Source organism: Mesoplodon mirus, assembly GCF_964341445.2.
Source record: "Mesoplodon mirus genome assembly, chromosome: 4".
NCBI classification, from domain to species: Eukaryota; Metazoa; Chordata; class Mammalia; order Artiodactyla; family Ziphiidae; genus Mesoplodon; species Mesoplodon mirus.
The window spans coordinates 164410936-164437346 of record NC_138979.1 but is presented as its reverse complement, the minus strand read 5'-3'; the positions used below and the strand labels follow the sequence as shown (position 1 = coordinate 164437346).

The window sequence follows — 26411 nt, the reverse complement described above, 5'->3', positions numbered from 1 at the left end:
TTTAAAGCTTGTGTTTCCCTATTTATTTTCATTTTGGATGATCTGCCCATTGGTGAAACTGGGGTGTTAAAAGTCCCCTACTATGATTGTGTTACTGTCGATTTCCCCTTTTATGGCTGTTAGCATTTGCCTTGTGTAGTGAGGTGCTCCCATGCTGGGTGCATAAATATTTACAATTGTTATATCTTCCTCTTGGATTGATCCCTTGATCATTATGTAGTGTCCTTCTTTGTCTCATGCAATAGTCTTTATTTTAAAGTCTATTTTGTCTGATATGAGTATTGTTACTCCAGCGTTCTTTTGATTTCCATTTGCATGGAATATCTCTTTCCATCCCCTCACTTTCAGTCTGTATGTGTCCCTAGGTCTGAAGTGTGTCTCTTGTACACAGCATATATGTGGGTCTTGTTTTTGTATCCATTCAGCCAGTCTGTGTCTTTTGGTTAGAGCATTTAATCCATTTACATTTAAGGTAATTATCGATATGTATGTTCCTGTTAGCATTTTCTTAATTGTTTTGGGTTTGTCATTGTAGGTCTTTTCCTTCTCTTGTGTTTCCTGCCTAGAGAAGTTCCTTTAGCATTTGTTGTAAAGCTTGTTTGGTGGTGCTGAATTCTCTTAGCTTTTGCTTGTCTGTAAAGGTTTTCATTTCTCTGTCGAATCTGAATGAGATCCTTGCTGGGTAGAGTGATCTTGGTTGTAGGTTTTTCATTTTCATCACTTTAAATATGTCCTGCCGCTCCCTTCTGGCTTACAGATTTTCTGCTGAAAGATCAGCTGTTAACCTTATGGTGCTTCCCTTGTATGTTATTTGTTGTTTTTCCCTTGCTGCTTTTAGTATTGTTTCTTTGTATTCAATTTTTGATAGTTTGATTAATATGTGTCTTGGTGTGTTTCTCCATGGATTTATCCTGTATGGGACTCTCTGCACTTCCTGGACTTGATTGACTATTTCCTTTCCCATGTTAGGGAAGTTTTCAATTATAATCTCTTCAAATATTTTCTCAGACCCTTTCTTTTTCTCTTCTTCTTCTAGGACCCCTGTAATTAGAGTGTTGGTGCATTTAATGTTGTCCCAGAGGTCCCTGAGACTGTCCTCAATTCTTTTCATTCTTTTTTCTTTATTCTGCTGTGGCAGTCATTTCCACCATTTTATCTTCCAGGTCACTTATCCATTTTCTGCCTCAGTTATTCTGCTATTGATTCCTTCTAGAGATTTTTAAATTTCATTTATTGTGTTGTTCATCATTGTTTGCTCTCTCTTTAGTTCTAGGTCCTTGTTAAACACTTCTTGTATTTTCTCCATTCTATTTCCAAGATTTTGGATCATCTTTACTATCATTACTCTGAATTCTTTTTCAGGTAAACTCCCTATTTCTTATTCATTTGTTTGGTCTGGTTGGTTTTTACCTTGCTCCTTCATCTGCTGCATATTTCTGTTTTCTCATTTTGTTTAACTTACTGTGTTTGGGGTCTCCTTTTCACAGACTGCAGGTTCATAGTTCCCATTGTTTTTGGTGCCTGCCCCCAGTGGGGGAGGTTGGTTCAGTGGCTTGTGTAGGCTTCTTGGGGGAGGGGACTGGTGTCTGTGTTCTTGGGGGTGGGGCTGGAACTTGTCTTTCTGGTGGACAGGGCCACATATGGTGGTGTGTTTTGGGGTGCCTGTGAACTGAGTATGCCTTTAGGCAGCCTGTCTGCTAATGGATGGGGTTGCGTTCCTGTCTTTCTAGTTGTTTGGCATGGGGCATCCAGCACTGGAGCTTGCTAGCCGTTGAGTCGAGCTGGGTCTTAGTGTTGAGATGGAGATCTCTGGGAGAGCTCTCGCCGATTGATATTATGTGGGGCCCAGAGGTCTCTGGTGGACCAATGTCCTGAACTTGCCCTCCCACCTCAGAGGCTCAGGCCTTACACCAGGCTGGAGCACCAAGACCCTGTCAGCTACAAGGCTCAGAAGAAAAGGGAGAAGAAAAGAAAGAAAAAAAATAATAAATTTTTAAAAATTATTAAAATAAAAACGTAATAATAAAAACAAAGGGAAAAAAAGGAAAGAAAAAAAAGGAGAGCAACCAAACCAATAAACAAATCCACCAATGATAAGAAGTACTAAAAACTATACTAAGATAAACATAAAAATCAGTAACACATCAGTCACAGACACCAAACCCCAAGTCTACAGCTGCTCCCAAAGTCCATCACCTCAATTTTGGGATGATTTGTTGTCTATTCAGATATTCCACAGATACAGGGTACATCAAGTTGATTGTGGAGATTTAATCCACTGCTTCTGAGGCTGCACAGAGAAATTTCCCTTTCTCTTCTTTGTTTGCACAGCTCCTGGGGTTCAGCTTTGGTTGTGGCCCCACCTCTGCATGTAGATCGCCCTCAGGCATCTGTTCCTGCCCAGACAGGAGGGGGTTAAAGCAGAGGCTGAGTAGGGGGCTCTGGCTCACTCAGGCCTGGGGGAGGGAGGGGTACAGTTGTTATACTTGGAATGTGGGGCGAGCCTGCAGTGGCAGAGGCCAGCGTGACATTCCAACAGCCTGAGGCGTGCCGTGTGTTCTCCCGGGGAAGTTGTCCCTGGATCACAGGGCCCTGGCAGTGGCGTGTTGTACAGCCTCCTAGGGGGTGTGGACAGTGACCTGTGCTTGCACACAGTCTCCTTGATGGCTACAGCAGCAGCGTTAGCATTTCACACCTGTCTCTGGTGTCCGCGCGGATAGCCGCGGCTTGCACCCATCTCTGGAGCTTGTTTAGGTTGTGCTCTGCCTTCTTTTCGGAAGTTTGAGGTCTTCTACCAGTGTTCAGTAGGCGTTCTGTAGGAGTTGTTCCACATGTAGATGTATTTCTGATGTATTTGTGGGGAGGAAGGTGACCTCCGCGTCTTACTCCTCCATCATCTTCGGAACATGTTTCTTTAGGCACTCATGTAACAAACATGTATTGAACACCTGTTCTGTCTCTAGTATAGTTCTAGACACATAAATGAACTTGAAAGGCGTGCCTGCTCTCATGGAGCTGATGTTCCACAGCAGAGGAACAGAAAATAAACAAATCATCCAATAAACAGAAACTGGAAAATGGCGAGTGGGAGGAAAAGAGTAAAATGGGTGCTACAGCAGCCCACGGGTTCAACTTTAAAGTGTATGGTCGATAAAGGCTTCTCTAAGCAGGTGAGAGGTAAGCTGAAACCAGGATGTTGAGAAGGATCCAACCATGCCAAGTCCCAGGGGGAGAATGTGCCCGGCATAGGGAATGGCCCCTACAAAGGCCCTGGGACAGGCAGGAGTGTGGCTAGAGTACAGGAGGCCAGAGGAAGTCAAGAAGAGATGAGACCAGAGCTAGACCAGGCACATGAAATCACAGAAGATGTAACCCTGGAGCCTGACCTGGGAACTTGGGAACAGGGATTCTAGTCTTTCTGACCCTGTACCAGTCACTGAACCCCTCGATTTCCTCCACAGCTCAATTTCCTAAACTGTTAAATCAGAGTGATATCTAAACTTCATGCCAGAAATTTTAGAAATTTAGTATTCTTAAAGTGCTTTATTGGTACCAAGATAACTGGGCCATCCATCAGCCAGCTTTCACTTATCTGAGTCTCAATTCCCTCAGCTATGACAGGGGACAGCCTGAAGGGCCTAGAAGATCAAATGAGATCAAGAAAGTGAAGTACCCTCTAAATCACAAAGTCAACCCAGGGGTAGAAGAGTAGAAAGAGCATGAGGGGTCTCTGGAAGGTTCAGCTAGGCGTGCTTCCCCCTACTCTTCCCTGGAAGTTTTCTCCTGGAGAAATCTGCTTTGCCTTTTTGCTTTTTAATCTTTTAAAAACCTACATAACAATAAGAATGTCCCAGGCACCATTTTTAGTACTTTCTGTGCTTTTCTGAACTCAATCCTCAAAACAATCCTGTGAGGTAGGCATTCGTATTTCCCCTATTTCACAAATGAGGAAGTTGAGGCTTGGGTACTTTTCTTCTCTCTTGCAGTTTGCTTTCTTTACCCACCACATATCCACAGAGTTAATCTGATCACCACCTAACAGGGAGAAGCATCTATTGCCAAGTAAGAACAGTACCCAAACTGATTTAAATAGTGGACCCTTAAATATATCCTGAGGAAAATTCATCCTCTGAGTGTGGGACAACAACTGTTTTGAGAATCAGTCCCTCAGCTGGGGAATGAAGATGAAAGTTTCCTGAGATCACCTCTCAGTCATATTCTTCAGGATGAGCAAGGAAGGAGGTACCACAATTAGATACACTTGTGTTTTTATAATTAGTCATTTTAATACAGGTCTATAAGAACATACCAGAAAATATCCTCATGAAGAAATGAAGTTTAGTATATCATATTAAAATTTTGCTATGCTGCTTTTACATGACAACTGTTTGTTTATTCAGTAAATTTTTATAGGCTTTGATCAAATTTATCAGTATTTCAGAATATTAGCCAATGCCATAGCACCCAGGTATAAAATTTAAGGCCTCTGTAATCCAAACTTATTTGTCAAAAAAATGGGTCTACTGATGGTTCTAACAAAACAAAATAACTGCCCTACTTGAAAAATCAATTAGTGTTGAGAATATCAGAAACAGACATGTGGCAATTTTACATGTTCTAGCCTGCCTGTGACACAGATAGGTGACATTTAAGCTGTGCCAAGGTCTAGGTGAGTCAATCATGAAACCCATCAACCATGTCCGAACTCCAGAGACCCAAAACGCATAGTCTTAAAAACCAACAGGAGTGTGTCCCTTATAATTCTGAGACAGCTTTCTAGCTCTCTGCCCCTGCTGACATTTTTTAATGGATAAAATTTCAAAAGATTTGGCCTCAGAAATGATTTTTTGTGTATTTTTCTCTTAAAAAAGAACAAAATGTTCATTCTTGCCCAACAAGCACATTTAATTTGAAGCCTCTTGGTTCTGATCAAATTTCAGGCAATTGATAAGGCATCCTGCTGGGCAATAAACCATCCAGGTCTGCAATCTGTCACCTGTCTGCCCTCTGCACAGAACCCAACCAGCTCCTTACCTAGGGCAACACTGCTCATCTCCGCCACCCCTCTAGCTCTGGAATTATGCAGAAAAGCCATCCCCGCAAGCTCAGCCATTAGTGGCTACAGCCTTTTAGGGGAACCTATTGCTTTCTACTGTTGGCCAAATGCAAAAATGTCTAAACAGAAGACATTTTTGTGTTTACCAGGAGAGTAAATCCTTAAAAATATGAAAATATAGCCAAGACCCTTATTGAGTACAATACTACCTAAATGGAGAATCAGGAAACAAGTGTGAAATTCAAATGCTCTAATTACTACTCTGGGTGAAATGCCCTTTCTAATGGCACAGAATGTGACCTTCACTGCCACATGTCCACAGAAAGTGAGGCAGACTGTTCAGCTATTCAAAAGCCTCAGACTCTCTATTTGTGTTTCCTTCCTCCACCCTGCTTTGTTACTATTCCAGAGTGGTTATGTACTGCCTGGGGCTAGCTTGTTTGGTCTGTGGCTGCAGAAACAAACAAAGCCATTTAAACCCAATGTAAAAGGTTATGAAGAGGAAGGGAAAGTTAGTAAGGTCTGAGCAAAGAGTGAAATATAGGCTTTCACACCAAAGGAAGGCTTTAAATTGAACATGACTTTAGGAAAAATCAATTTGCCTTTTCCTTTCTTGTCATAATTTTTCCCTGCAATACGACTCTTGCCAATTATTGAAGGGTGTCTCACTGCATAAACTCTTGCACGGTGCAGCTTATCCTACAGAGTAATCACATGATGCAGCATCTGTGATGTCACAATTGGTTTCCACGGTGATGGAAAAAGGAGAATAAAGAGGGAAAAAACCCATCACACAAGTGACATGACAGTCACTTTGGTAGCAGTGGAAATGCTGCTTGTAAAACCATCCTTAGCCCCAGGGTCTTGGAGCTATCACTGAGACCACTGTGCAGTGAGTGGCAGGGGAGATGAGGGGGAGAATGTCAGCCATCGATGAGACAGGTGTCTGGTTCAGAAACATAATCTTACGTAATCATATAACAAGCATCAAGGAGAACAGCAAAAGAATCAACAAGCAAACAAGTCAAAAACTAAAATAAAAAATATAAGGAAGCAGAAGCTTTCCCCTAGTCTCAGTCACACACACACCCCCCGCTTCTTCCTACCTGATCTGCCATCTCGCTGAATGTCCACATGGTACCATTCCCCATCGTTGGCTTTCTTCTGAGTGGCCTTCACTTTAATGGTGCCTGAGCCCATGTCAAGCAGTAGGTACAGGTTGCCATCGAGGAGTTCCACAGCAAAGAAGTCCACCTTGGTGTTCTTCTGGCTCCGAGCATCCTTCCTCTCTTGGGGCTTGCCATGAGTGAAGAGGATCAGGCCATTGGGCTCAGTGGTGCGAAAGTCAAAGGAGATAGAGCCCATGCGTTTGGTGTTCCATTTGGGCAAGCTGATGTAAGCCTCCGGGGTCTCAAAGTTGATGGGGTCCAGCGTGGCCACATTCTCACACTTGAATACGACCTCACCGTAGATTTTCATCTTGGTGTCCCCAATTCTGGCCAAGCGAGACAGCTCCAGACGGATGTCATTATTCTTATAAACAACCTGTCAAAAGCCAGACAAGGGCCACATGAATTAATCTTGCAAACAGTAACCATCCACCGCTCACTGGGCACCCAGGGAAAAGGCCCAAAAGGAAGCTTCAGGACACAACAGTCTGAAACAATGAGAAACACGACACAGCACTTGAAAAAGCATCTGCACAGACCTCTGAGGTGCCCACATGCCCTGAATAAGCCCCTATATTTCCATTATATTCCTTTTGTCTGTTTCCTCCTGGCCAATTTTTTGCACTGTCAGAAAGTTAAACAATATAAGCTTGCAAGTAGAAATCAAAAGAGACTGAGTTGCACAGACACAAATACTTAGTTACAGAGATATTTACTGAACTGTCCTCAGTAAAGGACCAGAAACAACCTAAATGACCAGCAGTAACAGATGGGCACATCTTTAAAATGGAACATTATGCAGCCCTAATAAACAAGGTACTGCTCCCAGTTTTGACACAGATACTCTGAGTAACATTAAGTGAAATTAGTAAAGGAACAGGACAGCGTGCATTATGCTATCATTGTGCAAAGGGTGTGTGTGTTGGGAAGTGTGTGTTACATGCATATATGCTTGTAAATGCATAAAACAGTTTTGGAAGGAAACACAAGAAACTATAAAATTGTCACTGGGGAGAGGATTTGTGGGATTAATATTCAGGAGAGGAGGGAGACTTACTTTTCACTCTACCCTGTTGTATTGTTTTTCTTTTTAAAGAAGATGACTGAGTGTTAAGCGCTGGTGGAGAAGGAGATCTATATTTTTTTGCACAATTGCACATGTCCTCTATATACACACAGTGAGAGAATGAAACACCCTAAAACGTTTTTTAAAAACCCATTATGACTTTCTAAACCCAGTATAATCCATATAAAAGCAGGGATTAATCTTGTTCCCCAAGATCAGAATTTCAGAAAGGTTTTGCTGTTATTAGAACTGAATTTTGATGCAGTACCCTTGGATAGGTCTTGGTCCTCTGATCTCCATGCAATGTTACATCCATACCATAATAATAAACAAGCAAAAACAGAAGGCAAAGGGGCTAGCATTTTTGAGTATTGGTCATGCAAACCATGTTGCTAGGTCCATCACATTGTCTTATTCAAATTCTAGATGAGGACCCCCATTTAGGTTTAAATCCCACATCCACTACTTCTAAGCTGTGTGAACTTCAAAGTTATTTAACTCACTTGGGTCTGCTTCCTCCTCTGAAAATGCGAATATAGGAGTAGACTATTTCTTAAGGATGAAATGAGTTAACACATGCAAAGCACTTAGAAATGGCACATGGTATGGGCATAAAAATCTCGGCTATTTGGGGGTGGCTGTCGTGGCTGTTAACTCATTTTATCCCTTCCACAGAGAAGTTTGTCTTATCCTCTCCATTTTTTTTTTTTTTTTTTTTTTTTTGCAGTATGCAGGCCTCTCACTGTTGTGGCCTCTCCCGTTGTGGAGCACAGGCTCCAGACACGCATGCTCAGCAGCCATGGCCCATGGGCCCAGCAGCTCCACGGCATGTAGGATCTCCTTGGACTGGGGCACGAACCCGTGTCCCCTGCAACGGCAGGCGGAGTCTCAACCACTGTGCCACCAGGGAAGCCCATCTCCATTTTTAATAAAGTAACAAGACTTAAGTGCTAAAGTCTTACAATCCATCTCAGTGATAAAAAGTTACTTGGATGAGTCACTCCAGTATATACCATTTAATCCCTAACATCCAGCTGTAGAACTGTTTCCCTTCTCCCCAACACCAGGAGAGAAGCAAGCAGAGATATTTGCCTTTTAATATCTAACTAACAACAAAGAATTAAAAATGTCTCACCTACTAGATGACCTTTACCATGGGTGTAACCATAGTCAATAACACTGAAAATAGTAACAATTTTAATATTTACTGAGCACCTACTACCAGTCACTGTGCTAAGGATCTGAAGCCTAGCATCCCATTAGATCCTGACAACACCCATCTGAGATACCTACCATCATTCCCCCATTTTACAGATGCAGAAACAGACATGGAGAGTAGTTAAGGAACCAGCCCATGGTCACACAGCCGGTAACTGGCAGAGCAGGACTTGAACCCAGAGAGTCAGGCTCTGGAGTCCATGTGCTTTACCACTTGTGGACACTCAGAACAACAGTTACTACCAGCACCCATGAAGCTCATCTTTAATAACACATAGAAAATCATGCATATTCATCTTCCCAATTCAAAAGCTAAATTTCTCATCTTAGCTCTACTGGACTGACCATGTGCAAGGGGGAAAAACTGCAAGATCCTTAGGCAAACACTCAAGTGACTAAACGAGAAAACAGACAATAAAAGTTTAATGACCGGTAGCTTCTCCCTTCGACCTCCCACTCCCCAACATGTGAGATCTCTCTGTCATAACCAAACTTCAACTTTCTCTGAATCTGGGTTAAATGCCTATGACCAGAGCTCTTGTAAAGGTTAATTATTAATGTAGAACAACAGCTCATCCCAAAGGGACAGACTAAGGCTTGGCTTCATTGAACTTTAAGTGAAGAAAGAGCTCAAACATTCCTACAGGAGGCAGGAGGATAAAAAGAAAAAGAACTTTTAAAAGGATGCAGCATCATATGAGGAGGAACTCTTCTGTGAAATGGGTATATGTCCAAGACTGGGACACACAGTGAATAACTACAGTGCAGATTTCTGCAGAGACAGACAAGAGAATCCGGGCCAGAAACTACCAAAGACTTCTCTCAGAAGCTATTTGAAAATGAGCTCTCTATCTACTCCACGGCCCTGAAATTACTTGTCTATTTATACGCAGTTTCCACACCTTTCCCACTGACGGCTGAGTAACCTCTTTTTTTTTTTTTTTTTTTGTGGTACGGGCCTCTCACTGTTGTGGCCTCTCCCGTTGCGGAGCACAGGCTCTGGACGCGCAGGCTCAGTGGCCATGGCTCACGGGCCCAGCCGCCCTGCGGCATGTGGGATCTTCCCGGACCAGGGCACGAACCCGCGTTCCCTGCATCGGCAGGCGGACTCTCAACCACTGCGCCACCAGGGAAGCCCTGTCTCCCTAATCTTTGATACAGAGGCACATAGGAATAATACCAGGAGTAAGGCAAGCCATGACAACACAAACAATACAATGAAAACAGCTACCACCTATTGAGAGCCTACTATGTGCCAGACACTTCATAAAAACTCGAATGTATATCATCCAAATTAAGGAAGTGAAATAGGTAGCATTAGCATCATTTTGCAAAAAGGAAGCTCAGAGGTGATAGGTACTTGCCCAAGATCATATAACCCCTTAAGGGCACAACCAGGACTTGAACCCAGATCTCTCTGACTGCATGGGGGCAAGGCCATCCTCCAGAGGTGGCAATTTCTAAGCTCTCCGGTAGCACATGCCTACCCACAAAGCAGAAACCTCTTAAGTCACGCACATAAAACACACTGAGCTCCATGCAGAGGTGCTAAGCCCTTCAAACCTGGTCTCTCCTCTCTATTGGATCCCTACTCCTCCCCACTCCAAGGCAACTTGGAGGCCTCTGTGTGAACTCAGGATTAGAACTTCTACATATGTGCTCACCTTGTAGGTTTCCCAGCCTACAGTGCCTTCCTCTGGTCTCCAGCCTCTGATGGTGCCCCTTCACCAGGATCTACATCCAAACCCATTCCAGGCCCTCTCTGACGACTCTGGTTCTTACTGATGCCCACCCACCATTTGATAAACTTAGAATTCTTACATTGCCTGCTTGTGATGAAGCTGTCTGCCTTACTGGCCAAACCACTAAGCCTGATGGGAAAAGGAGAAGCTGTTCTAATCTACAAGATGTGCTTTTTCATGTTAAACTCTTCTATGGTGCTCGAGGCCTATAGCAGGTTCATGAGAGTGAATCTAAGGGGTACAGACAGTCCCAGTTCACAGGAGTATTTTTCTCCCTCTTCCATCTTATCCCAGGACACCCTGTTCTCAGCTTTCTGAGAACGTTATGTCCACAAATTCTGCTGTAAATGCCACATTCCTATGCACTTCAGCAAGAGATCTGGAAGGAATGGGGGAGTGTGTGTGCTCTGCAGTGTCCAGATGCCCTCTTGGTACTGTTTCTTCTGTCCAGGAAGAGAAGGTTTACCATGTGGCCTTTCCTTTCTCTTGTTTTTAAAGCACCTTTAATCCTCTATGTGTCTACACACAGGGCAATTTCAAAAAAACCCACCAGATCGGCTTATGGGACCACGATTTATAGGCCTGTGACTTGACGTCTGAGCACCTGATCCAGGTCAGTGGAGGATATCTGAAGTCAGGACACTGGGGGACATTCTCTGGAGTATCTAGGCCAGATGAAACAGAACGGTGGCAAAAAGCCAGTGTCAGGGGGCCTTGATGTGGAACAGTGTTGACAACAAATCCCAGTAAAGCCTTTCAACTTTATACCTATGTGTGGAGCAGTTTACATACAACAAGCAAAAGACAAAGATTTGTTCTCCACCCCAACTTAATCCTTCAACAATAGATAATAACAAAATGAGTTTATTCTCTTCAGCTTACAGGATGGTGCAGCTTTTAGATAAATTGGGGTGGGAGGGGCTAATCTTCTTAACATGTGACATTCCTACTCAGGGTAAATAAATAAGAAGCCCTGTGAAAGAATCTTGCTTCTGGGGTTGCCACAGAATCACACATCCTACTTTCTCTCCACCACTTCCCCTCCGTCCTTCAGGCAACTGAGGACTCTGGTCGGCTGTGATTTTCTTTCCTGTGAATTATCTGCTCCACTCATTTGTCACTCAAAACACTCAGCCTTGTTATCTTTGAATAAGCACAGGTCTTATCTTTTAAGCAAACCTCAAACACCTTATTAGCAAAAAATACACATTACAGCTTTTAAAATCTGAAACAGCACCTAGTTGTACAGGTGCTTAATAAATACTCGTATCTTCATTAAATTAGATGTTGGGCTCAAGTGGCAGCACAGGTTAGTGGTTAAGATCACGGACTTCACAGCCACCCTAAGTGGGGTCTGAGTCCTGTTCCCCACTTTGGACAACAGTTAAGGTGCCTCAGCCTCAGGTTCTTCACCTGTAGACTATAGGTAACAAGTCTCACTTCACAGGGTTTTAAGAAATAAATGAGATAATATGATCATATATAAAAGTACATTAGCAGTTCCTGGCACTTCATAAGCATTCAATAAATGGTAGTTATCACGATTAATTTTGTTATTCTCTTTGAGAAGCCATAACTAGATCACCAGACAGGATAGCCTGGCATGGAGTCATTAGAATGGAAAGATTGCCTCAGAGGCTAAGTTTGAAGCCAGCTGTCAGCTCAAGAGACTAGTGACAGACTCTGGATTTAACAAATTCTGAAGTTAAAATAAGAATTGAAAATTATATACTTGCCTAATGTGGCATTTATAATATGTGAAAATGCCTAATGGTAGCTATTCTGTCTCTCACACACACACCATGCACTTGCACAGATTTAGGATTCATTAGCATTAACATCATTATCTATCACAGTGTTCCACTGACCAAATTCCAACAGTGAAGTTCAAACACAAATGGGGCAGCAGATGGTCCTCCTAGCTTCCAAAGTCAGAAGAAGCTAATATTTGGCATGGCTGGGGCCACGTCTACATCTCTGGTCTTTCTAACAGGGATCAGGAAACTAACTCATGGCCTGATGAGCTACAGCTGACATCCAACCTGGGGCCCAGAGTCCCTACTGCTGCATAGCAGGGACACCACCCTTTTCATGCTTTATATTCTGTTCACAGTGGTCAGGATCTGCCAAAGATAAAAATGAAGCACCAGAAATAGAAAATGGGAATTGAGTTTCAGACTTGCAAGGCAGGAGCCAAAAAATGTCTAAGTTCTAGGGTTCAAAATAAAGGCCAAAGAGACTCCAGATAAAGTTGAAACCAGGAGTAGAAATGTTGGCAATTAATTAAATTTTTAAAAGGCTGTGTGATCCAACACTCTGTGGGTCAAACAAAACATATCCGAAAGCTGGATCTCACCAAAGACTACCAGTTTATACTTTCTGATCTATGGTTTAATTTGCAAGAAAGCAGTAGGCAAAGATAAAAGGGACAGAAAGCAAGCAGGAGTAGTAGGAACAATCCAGACAAACTTAAGAACTGAAGTTGAACCAGCCAAGTCCTCAGTTCCTTCCTCATTTAAAAAAAAATAAAGAAAGCCATCTGTCACCTGGCCATGCAAGCAGTCCAGAGAGAGAGAGCACACGAGTAAGCACTATGGACCAGTCAGTTACTCTAACCTCATAAACCCAGGACGATGGGTGCCAGCCCAAGAGCCTCACTAATGATGCAAGTCATTATCACTTACACTCAAGACCTCAAAACTTAGACAAACATTTATTTTGATGGATTATTTGTGAGAAAGCAATGATCAGGTAAGTTTGTGCTCAATTACAGACAGAAACACTAAGAAGTTTAAGACTTCCAACTTTTGGCATCATGAAGGCCTCAATTTTATTCTTCTAAAGAAAAACTTTCTTAGGACTTTTATTCAGCTAAAAAGGCTGATTAAGAACATATGTCTATGTATCCTGTAGAAAAAATTTTCAGCCAATTCAATTTGTGGGGTATTTAGGATACATCTGTCAAGGTTCAGTCTGTCACAGGAGATAAGATGTGCCAGTTCAGGCTGCATCATCCTCACAGAGCCTGCTAAGTTTTTCCTAAATTAATGAACCACAGACTTGGCATAACCAGAACCAGGCAAACAAATAAGACATGAATGCGCGTGTATGGGCCATAGTTCTCCAAGACCGGACTTAACGAATACTGAAAAAGTTTCCAGATAATTTAGAGAAGTTTTCCAGTTGATCCTTTTAGCCACACCTAGATAGAAAACTCTCCCACCTCTTGGAGCCATATGGGCAAATACATTTCTCTACTCTTCCTTCCTAGATGATGGAATTCATTGTGAATTGATGTAATCCTATTCTACTCCCTTTCTCATTAAACCCAGATGAAGCCTCAGAATTCTCAAGGTAGTGCTCTATGAAGTTACCACCAATCCCAGAGCTGGAACTTGAGGTGAATCTTATCTCCACTCTGGCTATCCTGTAACACAAAAGCCAACTTAATGTAAATTAAGAATATTAGGAGACCTTCAAGATGGTGGAAGAGCAAGACATGGAGATCACCTTCCTCCCCACAAATACATCAGAAATACATCTACATGTGGAACAACTCCTACAGAACACCTACTGAACGCTGGCAGAAGACCTCAGACCTCCCAAAAGGCAAGAATCTCCCCCACGTACCTGGGTAGGGCAAAAGAAACAAGAATAAACGGAGACAAAGAATAGGGAAGGGTCCTGCACCTGTGGGAGGGAGCCGTGAAGGAGGAAAGGCTTCCACACACTAGGAAGCCCCTTCGCGGGTGGACACTCAGGGTGGCGGAAGAGGGAAGCTTCGGAGCCGCGGAAGAGAGCGCAGCCACAGGGGTGCAGAGGGCAAAGCAGAGAGATTCCCGCACAGAGGATCGGTGCCAACCAGCACTCACCAGCCCGAGAGGCTTGTCTGCTCACCCTCCGGGGTGGGCGGGTCTGGGAGCTGAGGCTCGGGCTTCAGTGGGAGCGCAGGGAGAGGACTGGGGTTGGCGGCGTGAACACAGCCTGAAGGGGTTAGTGCGCCACGGCTAGCCAGGAGGGAATCCGGGAAAAAGTCTGGACCTGCCGAAGAGGCAAGAGACCATTGTTTCAGGGTGCGCCAGGAGAGAGGATTCAGAGCGCTGCCAAGAAGAGCTCCAGAGACAGGCGCGAGCCACGGCTATCAGCTCAGACCCCAGAGACGGGCATGAGATGCTAAGGCTGCTGCTGCCGCCACTAAGAAGCCTGTGTGCAAGCACAGGTCACTATCCACACCGTCCCTCCCGGGAGCCTTTGCAGCCCGCCACTGCCAGGATCCTGGGATCCAGGGACAACTTCCCCGGGAGAGCGCACGGCGCACCTCAGGTTGGTGCAACGTCACACCTGCCTCTGCTGCCGCAGGGTCGCCCCGCACTCTGTACCCCTCCCTCCCCCCGGCCTGAGTGAGCCAGAGCCCCCGAAACAGTGGCTCCTTTAACCCCGTCCTGTCTGAATGAAGAACAGATGCCCTCAGGCGACCTACACGCAGAGGTGGGGCCAAATCCAAAACTGAGCCCTGGGAGCTGTGCGAACAAAGGAGAGAAAGGGAAATCTCTCCCAGCAGCCTCAGGAGCAGCGGATTAAATCTCCACAATCAATCTGATGTACCCTGAATCTGTGGAATACCTGAACAGACAACGAATCATCCCAAATGGAGGAGGTGGGCTTTGGGAGCAATGATATATATATTTTTTTCCTTTTTCTCTTTTTCTGTGTAGCTGACAGGGTCTTGGTGCTCCGGCTGGGTGTCAGTCCTGTGGCTCTGAGTTGGGAAGCTGAGTTCAGGACAATGGCCAACCAGAGACCTCCCGGCTCCATGTCATATCAAATGGTGAAAGCTCTCCCACACATCTCCATCTCAACACTAAGACCCAGCTCCACTCAATGACCAGCAAACTACAGTGCTGGACAATCTATGCCAAACAACTAGCAAGATGGGAACACAACTCCACCCATTAGCAGAGAAGCTGCCTAAAATCATAATAAGGTCACAGACACCCCAAAACACACCACTTCCCTAACATGGGAAAGGAAAGAGTCAATCAAGTCCAAGAAGCACAGAGTCCCAAACAGGACAAATCCAAGGGGAAACATGCCAAGACACAAATTAATCAAACTATCAAAAATTGAATACAAAGAAAAAATATTAAAAGCAGCAAGGGAAAAACAACAAATAACATATAAGGGAATCCCCATAAGGTTAACAGCTGATCTTTCAGCAGAAAATCTGCAAGCCAGAAGGGAGTGGAAGGACATATTTAAAGTGATGAAAGGAGAAAACCTACAACCAAGATTACTTGACCCAGCAAGGATCTCATTCAGATTCGACAGAGAAATGAAAACCTTTACAGACAAGCAAAAGCTAAGAGAATTCAGCACCACCAAACCAGCTTTACAACAAATGTTAAAGGAACTTCTCTAGGCAGGAAACACAAGAGAAGGAAAAGACCTACAATAACAAACCCAAAGCAATAAAGAAAATGCTAACAGGAACATATATATCGATAATTACCTTAAATGTAAATGGATTAAATGCTCCAACCAAAAGACACAAATTGGCTGAATGGATACAAAAACAAGACCCATATATATGCTGTCTACAAGAGACGAACTTCAGACCTAGGGACACAACAGACTGAAAGTGAGGGGATGGAAAAAGATATTCCATGCCAATGGAAATCAAAAGAAAGCTGGAGTAGCAATACTCATATCAGACAAAATAGACTTTAAAATAAAGACTATTACAAGAGACAAAGAAGGATGCCACATAATGATCAAGGGATCAATCCAAGAGGAAGACATAACAATTGTAAATATTTATGCACCCAACATAGGAGCACCTCAATACATAAGGCAGATGATAACAGCCAGCCATAAAAGTAGAAACCGACAGTAACACAATCATAGTAGGGGACTTTAACACCCCACTTTCACCAATGGACAGATCATCCAAAATGAAAATAAATAAGGAAACAGAAGCTTTAAATAATACATTAAACAAGATGGACTTAATTGATATTCATAGGACAGTCCTTCCAAAAACAACAGAATACATTTTCTTCTCAACTGCTCATGGAACATTCTCCAGGATAGATCTCATCTTGGGTCACAAATCAAGCCTTGGTAAATTTACTAAAATTGAAATCGTATCAAGTATCTTTTCCAGTCACAATGTTATGAGACTACATATCAATTACAGGAAAAAGAAACTGTAAAGAATACAAACACATGGAAGCTAAACAAAACTCTACTAAATAACCAAGAGCTCACTGAAGAAATCAAAGAGGAAATCAAAAAATACATAGAGGGCTTCCCTGGTGGCGCGGTGGTTGAGAGTCCGCCTGCCGATGCAGGGGATACGGGTTCGTGCCCCGGTCTGGGAGGATCCCACATGCCGTGGAGCGGCTGGGCCCGTGAGCCATGGCCGCTGAGCCTGCGCATCCGGAGCCTGTGCTCCGCAACGGGAGAGGCCACAACAGTGAGAGGCCCGCATACCGCAAAAAAAAAAAAAACAAAAAATACATGGAAACAAATGACAATGAAAACACGATGAGCCAAAACCTATGGGATGCAGCAAAAGGAGTTCTAAGAGGGAAGTTTATACCAATACAAGCCTATCTTGAGAAACAGGAAACATCTCAAATAAACAACCTAACCTGACACCTAAAGCAATTAGAGAAAGAAGAACAAAAAAACCCCAAAATTAACAGAAGGAAAGAAATCAAAAAGATCAGATCAGAAATAAATGAAAAAGAAATGAAGGAAACAATAACAAAGATCAAGAAAACTAAAAGCTGGTTCTTTGAGAAGATAAACAAAATTAATAAACCATTAACCAAACTCATCAATAAAAAAAGGAAGAAGACACAAATCAACAGAATTAGAAATGAAAAAGGAGAAATAACAACTGACATTGCAGAAATACAAAGCATCATGAGAGATTACTACAAGCAACTCTATGCCAATAAAATGGACAACCTGGAAGAAATGGACAAATTCTTAGAAAAGCACAACCTTCCGAGACTGAACCAGGAAGAAACAGAAAATATAAATAGACTAATCACAAGCACTGAAATTGAAACTGTGATTAAAAATCTTCCAACAAACAAAAGCCCAGGACCAGATGGCTTCACAGGTGAATTCTATCAAACATTTAGAGAAGAGCTAACACCTATCCTTCTAAAACTCTTCCAAGATACAGCAGATGGAGGAATACTCCCAAACTCATTCTATGAGGCCACCATCACCCTGATACCAAATTCAGACAAAGATGTCACAAAGAAAGAAAACTACAGGCCAATATCACAGATGAACATAGATGCAAACATCCTCAACAAAATACTAGCAAACAGAATCCAACAGCACATTAAAAGGATCATATACCATGATCAAGTGGGGTTTATCCCAGGAATGCAACGATTCTTCAATATATGCAAATCAATCAACGTGACACACCATATTAACAAACTGAAGGAGAAAAACCATATGATCATCTCAGTAGATGCAGAAAAGGCTTTTGACATTATTCAGCACCTATTTATGATAAAAACCCTCCAGAAAGTAGGCACAGAGGAAACTTACCTCAACATAATAAAGGCCATAAATGACAAACCCACAGCCAGCACCTCTCTCAATGGTGAAAAACTGAAACAACTTCCACTAAGATTAGGAATAAGAGAAGGTTGCCCACTCTCACCACTATTATTCCACATAGTTTTGGAAGTTTTAGCCACAGCAATCAGAGAAGAAAAAGAAATAAAAGGAATCCAAATGGAAAAAGAAGAAGTAAAACTGTCACTGTTTGCAGTTGACATGATACTATAAAAAGAGAACCCTAAAGATGCCACCAGAAAACTACTAGAGCTAATCAATGAATCTGGTAAAGTAGCAGGATACAAAATTAATGCACAGAAATCTCCTGCATTCCTATACACTAATGATGAAAAATCTGAAAGAGAAATTAAGGAAACACTCCCATTTACCACTGCAACAAAACGAATAAAATACCTAGGAATAAACCTACCTAAGGAGACAAAAGACCTGTATGCAGAAAGCTAAGACACTGATGAAAGAAATGAAAGTTGATACAAACAGATGGAGACATATACCATGTTCTTGGATTGGAAGAATCAACATTGTGAAAATGACTATACTACCCAAAACAATCTACAGATTCAATGCAATCCCTATCAAACTAGCAATGGGATTTTTCACAGAACTAGAACAAAAAATTTCACAATTTGTATGGAAACACAAAAGACCCCGAATAGCAAAAGCAACCTTCAGAAAGAAAAATGGAGCTGGAGGAAGCAGACTCCCAGACTTCAGACTACACTACAAAGCTACAGTAATCAAGAGAGTATGGTAATGGCACAAAAACAGAAATATAGATCAATCGAACAGGATAGAAAGCCCAGAGATAAACCCACGCACATATGGTCACCTTATTTTTGATAAAGGAGGCAAGAATACACAGTGGAGAAAAGACAGTCTCTTCAGTAAGTGGTGCTGGGAAAACTGGACAGCTACATGTAAAAGAATGAAATTAGAACACCCCTTAACACCACACACAAAAATAAACTCAAAATGGATTGGAGACCTAAATGTAAGGCCAGACACTATCAAACTCTTAGAGAAAAACATAGGCAGAACACTCTATGACATAAATTACAGCAAGATCCTTTTTGACTCCCTCCTAGAGAAATGGAAATAAAAACAAAAATAAACAAATGGGACCTAATGAAACATAAAAGCTTTTGCACAGCAAAGGAAACCATAAACAAGACGAAAAGACAGACCTCAGAATGGGAGAAAATATTTGCAAATGAAGCAACTGACAAAGGATTAATCTCCAAAATTTATAAGCAGCTCATGCAGCTCAATAACAAAAAAACAAACAACCCAATCCAAAAATGGCCAGAAGACCTAAATAGACATTTCTCCAAAGAAGATATACAGATTGCCAACAAACACATGAAACAATGCTCAACATCACTAATCATTAGAGAAATGCAAATCAAAACTACAATGAGATATCACCTCACACCAGTCAGAATGGCCATCATCAAAAAATCTAGAAACAGTAAATGCTGGCGAGGGTGTGGAGAAAAGGGAACCCTCTTGCACTGCTGGTGGGAATGTAAATTGGTACAGTCACTATGGAGAACAGTATGGAGGTTCCTTAAAAAACTAAAAATAGAACAACCATATGACCCAGCAATCCCACTACTGGGCATATACCCTGAGAAAACCATAATTCAAAAAGAGTCATGTACCAAAATGTTCATTGCAGCTCTATTTACAATAGCCAGGACATGGAAACAACCTAAGTGTCCATCATCGGATGAATGGATAAAGAAGATGTGGCACATATATACAATGGAGTATTACTCAACCATAAATAGAAATGAAATTGAGCTATTTGTAATGAGGTAGATAGACCTAGAGTCTGTCATACAGAGTGAAGTAAGACAGAAAGAGAAAGACAAATACCGTATGCTAACACATATATATGGAATTTAAGAAAAAAAGAATGTCATAAAGAACCTAGGGGTAAAACAGGAATAAAGACACAGACCTACTTGAGAATGGACTTGAGGATATGGGGAGGGGGAAGGGTAAGCTGTGCCAAAGCAACAGAGAGGCATGGACATATATACAGTACCAAACGTAAGGTAGATAGCTAGTGGGAAGCAGCCGCATAGCACAGGGAGATCAGATCGGTGCTTTGTGACCGCCTGGAGGGGTGGGATAGGGAGGGTGGGAGGGAGGGTGATGCAAGAGCGAAGGGATATGGGAACAGATGTATATGTATAACTGATTCACTTTGTTATAAAGCAGAAACTAACACACCATTGTGAAGCAATTATACCCCAATAAAGTTGTAAAAAAAAAACAACTACTATGAGGTAGCACCTCATACCAGTCAGAATGGCCATCATCAAAAAATCTACAAACAATAAATGCTGGAGAGGGTGTGGAGAAAAGGGGACCTCTTGTACTGTTGGTGGGAATGTAAATTGATACAGCCACTATGGAGAACAGTATGGAGGTTCCCCTAAAAACTAAAAATAGAACTACCATATGATTCAGCAATCCCATTACTGGGCCTATACCCTGAAAAAAAAACATAATTTAAAAAGAGTCATGTACCACAATATTCACTGCAGCTCTATTTACAATAGCCAGGACATGGAAGCAACTTAAGTGTCCATCGACAGATGAATGGATAAAGAAGATGTGGCACATATATACGATGGAATATTACTCAGCCATAAAAAGAAACAAAATTGAGTTATTTGTAGTGAGGTGGATGGATCTAAAGTCTGTTATGAAGAGTGAAGTAAATCAGAAAGAGAAAAACAAATTCCATATGCTAACACATATATACGGAATCTAAAAAAAAATGGTTATGAAGAACCTAGGGTCAGGACAGGAATAAAGACGCAGATGTAGAGAATGGACTTGAGGACACAGGGAGGGGGAAGGGTAAGCTGGGACAAAGTAAGAGAGTAGCATGAACTTATATATACTACCAAATGTAAAACAGATAGCTAGTGGGAAGCAGCCACATAGCACAGGGAGATCAGCTTCGTGCTTTGTGAGCACCTAGAGGGGTGGGATAGGGAGGGTGGGAGGGTGACGCAAGAGGGAGTATATATGGGGATATATGTATATGTATAGCTGATCACTTTGTTATAAAGCAGAAACTAACACACCATTGTAAAGCAATTATACTCCAATAAAGATGTTAAAAAAGAATATTAAGCTAACTTAATGTAAGCTAAAAACATTGGAAACAAAGAAAAAAAAATCCATGTAACTGTGCCAAATAACTTTAGCTCTAGACCACGGAGGACACAAAGTAACATGAGATATAATCTCTGGTACCAACATGCTTAGAAATGTTGGAGGATGTTTTATAATTTATATCAGAACTGGAGCGAGATATCTGTCACTCCAGTTAATGAACATGCAAGGACCTATAATCAGAAACTTGACCCAGACTGTATTTCTCTTCCCTCTGCTTTCTAGGAATGGCACTGTTATGGTCTTCTAGACTTTATAAACAAAGAGCCTGTGTGTTTCTGATGGCGTAACCAATGCATCCCCAGTGTCTGGCACACAGTTGAGGCTCAACAAATATACACTCTAAATTCTTGTCTTTTCTTCAGTACTACACTGACCTACCCAGTGAATACCTACATTTCCTTCTGTATTAGAATATTTGATGAGGGCACCAACCTGACTACAGTGAAATTTACATGTCACAAAGCAGAGGAACTGAGATCAGATGAGTAGGTGGTAGCTGATTATGAAAAGCTCTAAAAATATAGTCATTATACAATTGGGAAAAAAGGAACCATTAGAGTAGACAGGAAGCCTTTAGCTGTTTCATTAGAAAGATGACTAAGTTTAAAAGGTGCCTTCCTGAACCACTAGGAATCTACTGTTATTTTTATTCTGAGGACTAGACATGACTCTAATCACCCTATTTTTTCCCTGGGGATTACATGCCCTTCCCTGCTTAGAACCCTTCAATGGTTTTCTACCAACTTCAGAATCAAATGCAAACTTTGAAGCATTATATAGAAGTCTTCCTGACCTAGCCCCCTCCTCATCATCACCAGCCTTGCCAAAGTTCTGCAGTTCTTCCAATAAACCACTGCCACCCGCCCCCCCAGGATAAACCTCACTTGGATTCTCTATCTGAATAACTACTGCTCACCATGAGAGGCGTAGCTGAGGTATCACCTACTTTGGAAGCCTTTCCCAACATTCTTGCCCATTTCACTCCCACCCACGGCTGATTTCCTTCCCTCTGCTCCCAAACCTCCATATTCCAACCGCTATCAGAATTTATCACGTTGTGCTGTAATTGTCTGTCTCCCACGGTCTATCCCAGTGCCTGGCACAAAGTCAGTATATGTTTTTAGGAGGATGTGGAAGAATGGAGAGGAAGAAGGGCAAGGAAGATAACAAAGTCCACATCCTGATGCCTCTACGTCAAGGAGGACTGAAATGCAGAAAGAAGCCTCTACATTCATTCTGCTTGACAGTAAGTGATGAGACAAGAACGTCGAAAGCTAAAGTATCACAGTTAGAAAGAATCTGATAGAACCACTGAATAGTTGTTTTCCCTAGTGTGCATGCTTAAGAAATGTGTTTATACTTGAAGCTTATAAATATGGAAAGTTCTGCACCCTAGAGTGGCAGCTGTCATTAGCCTGTGTGTCTTGGCAGAACACTAACAGAAGCAGCAGTGAAAAAAGCCAGTCACAAATTCTAGCAAGGTACTCTAGGACACTGCCTGACAAAGCTCAGCACCAGCACTGCCTCCCACTCTTGTAGCATGCTAAGAGACTACCGTACACTTCTTTACGACTATGTAGCCTGGACTGTCATAGAAAACATATTTTGAAACAATACCTCAGAGCCTTTATCCCCTGCGCCCAGAGTCAAAAAACCAAGAATGGGGCTTCCCTGGTGGCACAGTGGTTGAGAGTCCGCCTGCCGACGCAGGGGACGCGGGTTTGTGCCCCGGTCTGGGAAGATCCCACATGCTGCGGAGCGGCTGGGCCCGTGAGCCATGGCCGCTGAGCCTGTGCGTCCGGAGCCTGTGCTCCGCAATGGGAGAGGCCACAACAGTGAGAGGCCCGTGTACAGAAGAAAAAAAAAAAAAAAACCAAGAATGAATCCCCAACAATGAAGCCTTTGGCCATGGCTAGCAACTTCTGGCCGTCACCAACTACCCTGCAAGAATATAGATCACAAGAGTAATGCCAAACAGCTTTTGAAGAAAAATTGTATGAAAAGCCCAAAGGCAAAAGAGCAAGGGAGAACTACTATAAAAGGACTCAATGAAACAGAACCTTCAAGATGTCTAACATAATTGGTTGGAAACAATAGTAGCATATCAGGAAGGCCAAGTAGTCCATGCAGCCCAGAAAAATGAAAGCAGTGAGTTCAGAACCATGGCCAGTGACAGACTACACCAAGAGGTGCTGACCAACGCATAAGCTCCAGGAGGACTATCTAAGGTGAGCAGGGCAAGTTCACATAAGGGCTTTGCAGTTCACCCTCTTACAATGTGAAACCCATTCATTCATATAAACTACATGTGGACCAGAGATGTATGGCTTCCTGATGGTCACCCAACTTTCTAAGAAGGGGATCAGCCTGTCAGAAGCAATTATCAACTATTTCTTGCCTAGCCTGCTAAGTAGCTCTGCTTCCAGCCTAATAAAGGCTCTAATCAGATGGCTTTTCAAAGTGATCCAAAGAGCCCCTCTGCAACCAGCAGAAGAGGTGACGAAAGTATAGGAAGAATATGCCAGGCTGGCGGGTACCTGATAACATAATCATTTCCAACCTTGTGCAAAAGACAGCAAAAAGAGTTGGGTTCAAACTGACAATAATATAGGCAGAAATGCTAGGACTCAAATTAATTTTTTCTAAACAGGTTCCTTTACCCTTGGTTAATTTCAAAATAAAGAGTCATGCAACAAACAAGGCCAACCTCCTTATAGGGGCTCCCTTTCAAGATGATGGTCCTTAGCCCCAGTACTTACACCTGTGACTTTACCTTTAGTAAATCTGCAGAGACCTACATAGCCACTAGATGTCCCTTATGCCACGTAAAACCAACCCGAGATGAATTTCACTACCAGTTACACAAATCATATTTAAAGAAAGCTTTTCTAAGTCTTGGATCTTAGGTGTCAACTATAACTCCTATTACAACTCACTCCTTCTCCTTATTTATATTTTGTTCATTTCTACAGTATTTCAATAGTCCTTTATGATGAAATATTAAATTACAGGTAGAGAATTGGAAACTTATGAATTAAAATTTAGAGGTAGAAATGATAGAGAAATAGAGAGGAGTATTGCAGGAAAGGGATATAGGGTGTCTAAAGAGATCCAAAGTTCATTATCACTTTTAGGAATCAAATAAGTTTCAATATAACTGGAGAAACCCACAAGCTAAGCTTAAGTTCAGAGTCTCCACATATTGGAATGTTAGATTCAATGAAATTAGGTGTGGCAAATAATTTTAATTTCACATGTCAAGTTTGATCAACTAAAAGTGACTGCCTAGGACACAAAATGGGAAAGACTGGTCCCAGCACAATAATGAGCAACATCTAATATGGTTATGAAAATGCGGCATGGTGGCTCCCATGATATGCATTTGCAGAACCTGATTAACCCCGAGCTGTAAGCCTCCCAGACTTGGGATGACCGTGGGTGATGGCAGCAATGATGATGGTAGTAGTAGAAGGAGCAAAAGTAGCAACAGCTCACCCTAGTGGAGGGCCTTCCATGGGCCAGGTATTGTTCTTAGTATTTTACATAAAATAATTTAATCCTCATATGGCAAATATCCAAATCAAGATATAAACCCAAACCAAGATATGACACTACTTTTGAGAGTAAAAGAGAGCCCTTAGTAAGTTACCTGGACAACAGGTAACCCAGAACTTTCCAAGACTACCTGAGTTGGATGGTCACCCTATTTGATCCTCACAACAACCTGAGGCATGAGAGACAGCATAACTAAGGTATTGGCCTGCAAGCCTGGTAGCTGCCCAGCTTCCAGACTGAAGAAAGAACCCAGAGACATCAACAGTTTATTGGATGGGGATCTTACATGTCTGCAGCAAAAGGGCCTGGAGCAACACGCCACTGTGTCGAGCAGACAGGAGGCAGGACATGGCAGCCATATTCCCTACTCAGGGGAGGAGGAGGCTACCACTTATAGGGAGAAATGACGTCAGGTTGGTTCATCAGTTACCAGGGAAACCAGGGCTGGGGCAGGGGGAAAGCACGCAGGCAATTACTGATTAAGCCCTATAATTAAGAGGACTGAATGGTTATGTGAGTGAAGCAGGGACTGGTCAGGAAGATATACAAGGAGCAAGAGAGCAGCCATCTTGAGTGGCCTGACTACGTACCCTGCACAACCCTTACAATCTTGGTCCACTCCTCTTCTGCAACACGCCTGGGGTCATTTAGAGGTGCACTGCAACTGGATACCACAAATGCAACACAGACAGCAGCTAAAGAGTAAGCCAGGTGCTTACTGGGTCAATTTTTCATGAAAGTCCAGAGGAGGACAACAATGGCATCTCACTGTAGACCCAGCAATCAGATTCATTTCACAGTGAGGCCGCCACTCCAGGCCAGTCTGCAAACAGATCTCCCTCTGCTCAGACTAGGGGTGAAATATACGATGTTTAACAGGCACGATACAGGGGAGATCATTCCCATCAGGCAAAATACAAGCAGTAGCAGCATCCTGAGATAACACCACCCTTAGTCCTCAGTCCCCACAGCTGAGGCCAAATACTGGAAAGGCAGTTTAACAACAGACCACAGGGTTAATATAATGGTGCCTTTCTCCAGTAGGGGGCCTGAATTAATTACCTTAGTCGTCTTCAGTGCGGCAGGTAGAAGACAGGTGAAACCTAAGTTCTTTTCTAATCCTATTCCCCACGGGGTGGTACACCCCAACAGCCGAGGACTTACCGCCAGTCCCAGGGCCTTTTTATAATGTGTCCCCCAGGTAGATCCTGTGGCGAGGGCAAAAGTGAGTTACTGTCCTGACCGACAGCTGGCTGAGGTCCTTTGCGGTTAACAGTTGTATTCGGATGGTGTTGACTAGCTGCCTCTGGGTTAACGCGGCATAGGCACTGGGACCATTGCCCCTGGGATATTCAGTTATAGTTCGTAGGGCTCGAGTTAGCCTCCTGGTCCTCGTGTTGAGAGAGCGGTTTCCCGTTTCAGCTGTTGTTTAAGTAGCCTGTTCATCCTTCCAATTAGCTGGGCAGCAGTGGGGTTGTAGGGCAGGTGGAAATGCCAGCGTATGTCATTTTTATCGGCCCACTCCTGAACTTCATGGCCGGTAAAGTGGATCCCTGGGTCACTATCCAATGTCCACGGGGGTCCTGTACATCACTCACAGCTGTTCTAGACCCCAAATAGTGATTTTTGGCGTTGCTTGAGGTCTCGGGTAGGCCTTTTGTAAGGTCTCCCACCTGTTGTAATGCTGTGTAGATGCATATGGCTGCTGTTCCATCACACTATATGGTTGCTCTGCCCGCTTCCGTAGCTGGGATCAGGAGCCCAAGGACACACTTATTAGTTTGTCGTTGCCACGG

At 42.8% G+C, this 26411-nt stretch overlaps 1 protein-coding gene across 14 annotated transcripts in view; it reads right to left on the bottom strand.

Moving 5' to 3' along the window:
* NRXN3 (neurexin 3) overlaps positions 1 to 26411 on the bottom strand; it is a gene marked incomplete at both ends in the record, with an annotated part of 1625679 nt that overhangs the window by 1146096 nt on the left and 453172 nt on the right. For all 14 annotated transcript variants that reach the window (XM_082616773.1, XM_082616786.1, XM_082616783.1 and 11 more), the window contains one exon: positions 6163 to 6601. In XM_082616773.1, the coding sequence (XP_082472899.1) occupies positions 6163 to 6601 (439 nt within the window). The remainder of the gene's footprint in view (positions 1 to 6162; positions 6602 to 26411) is intronic.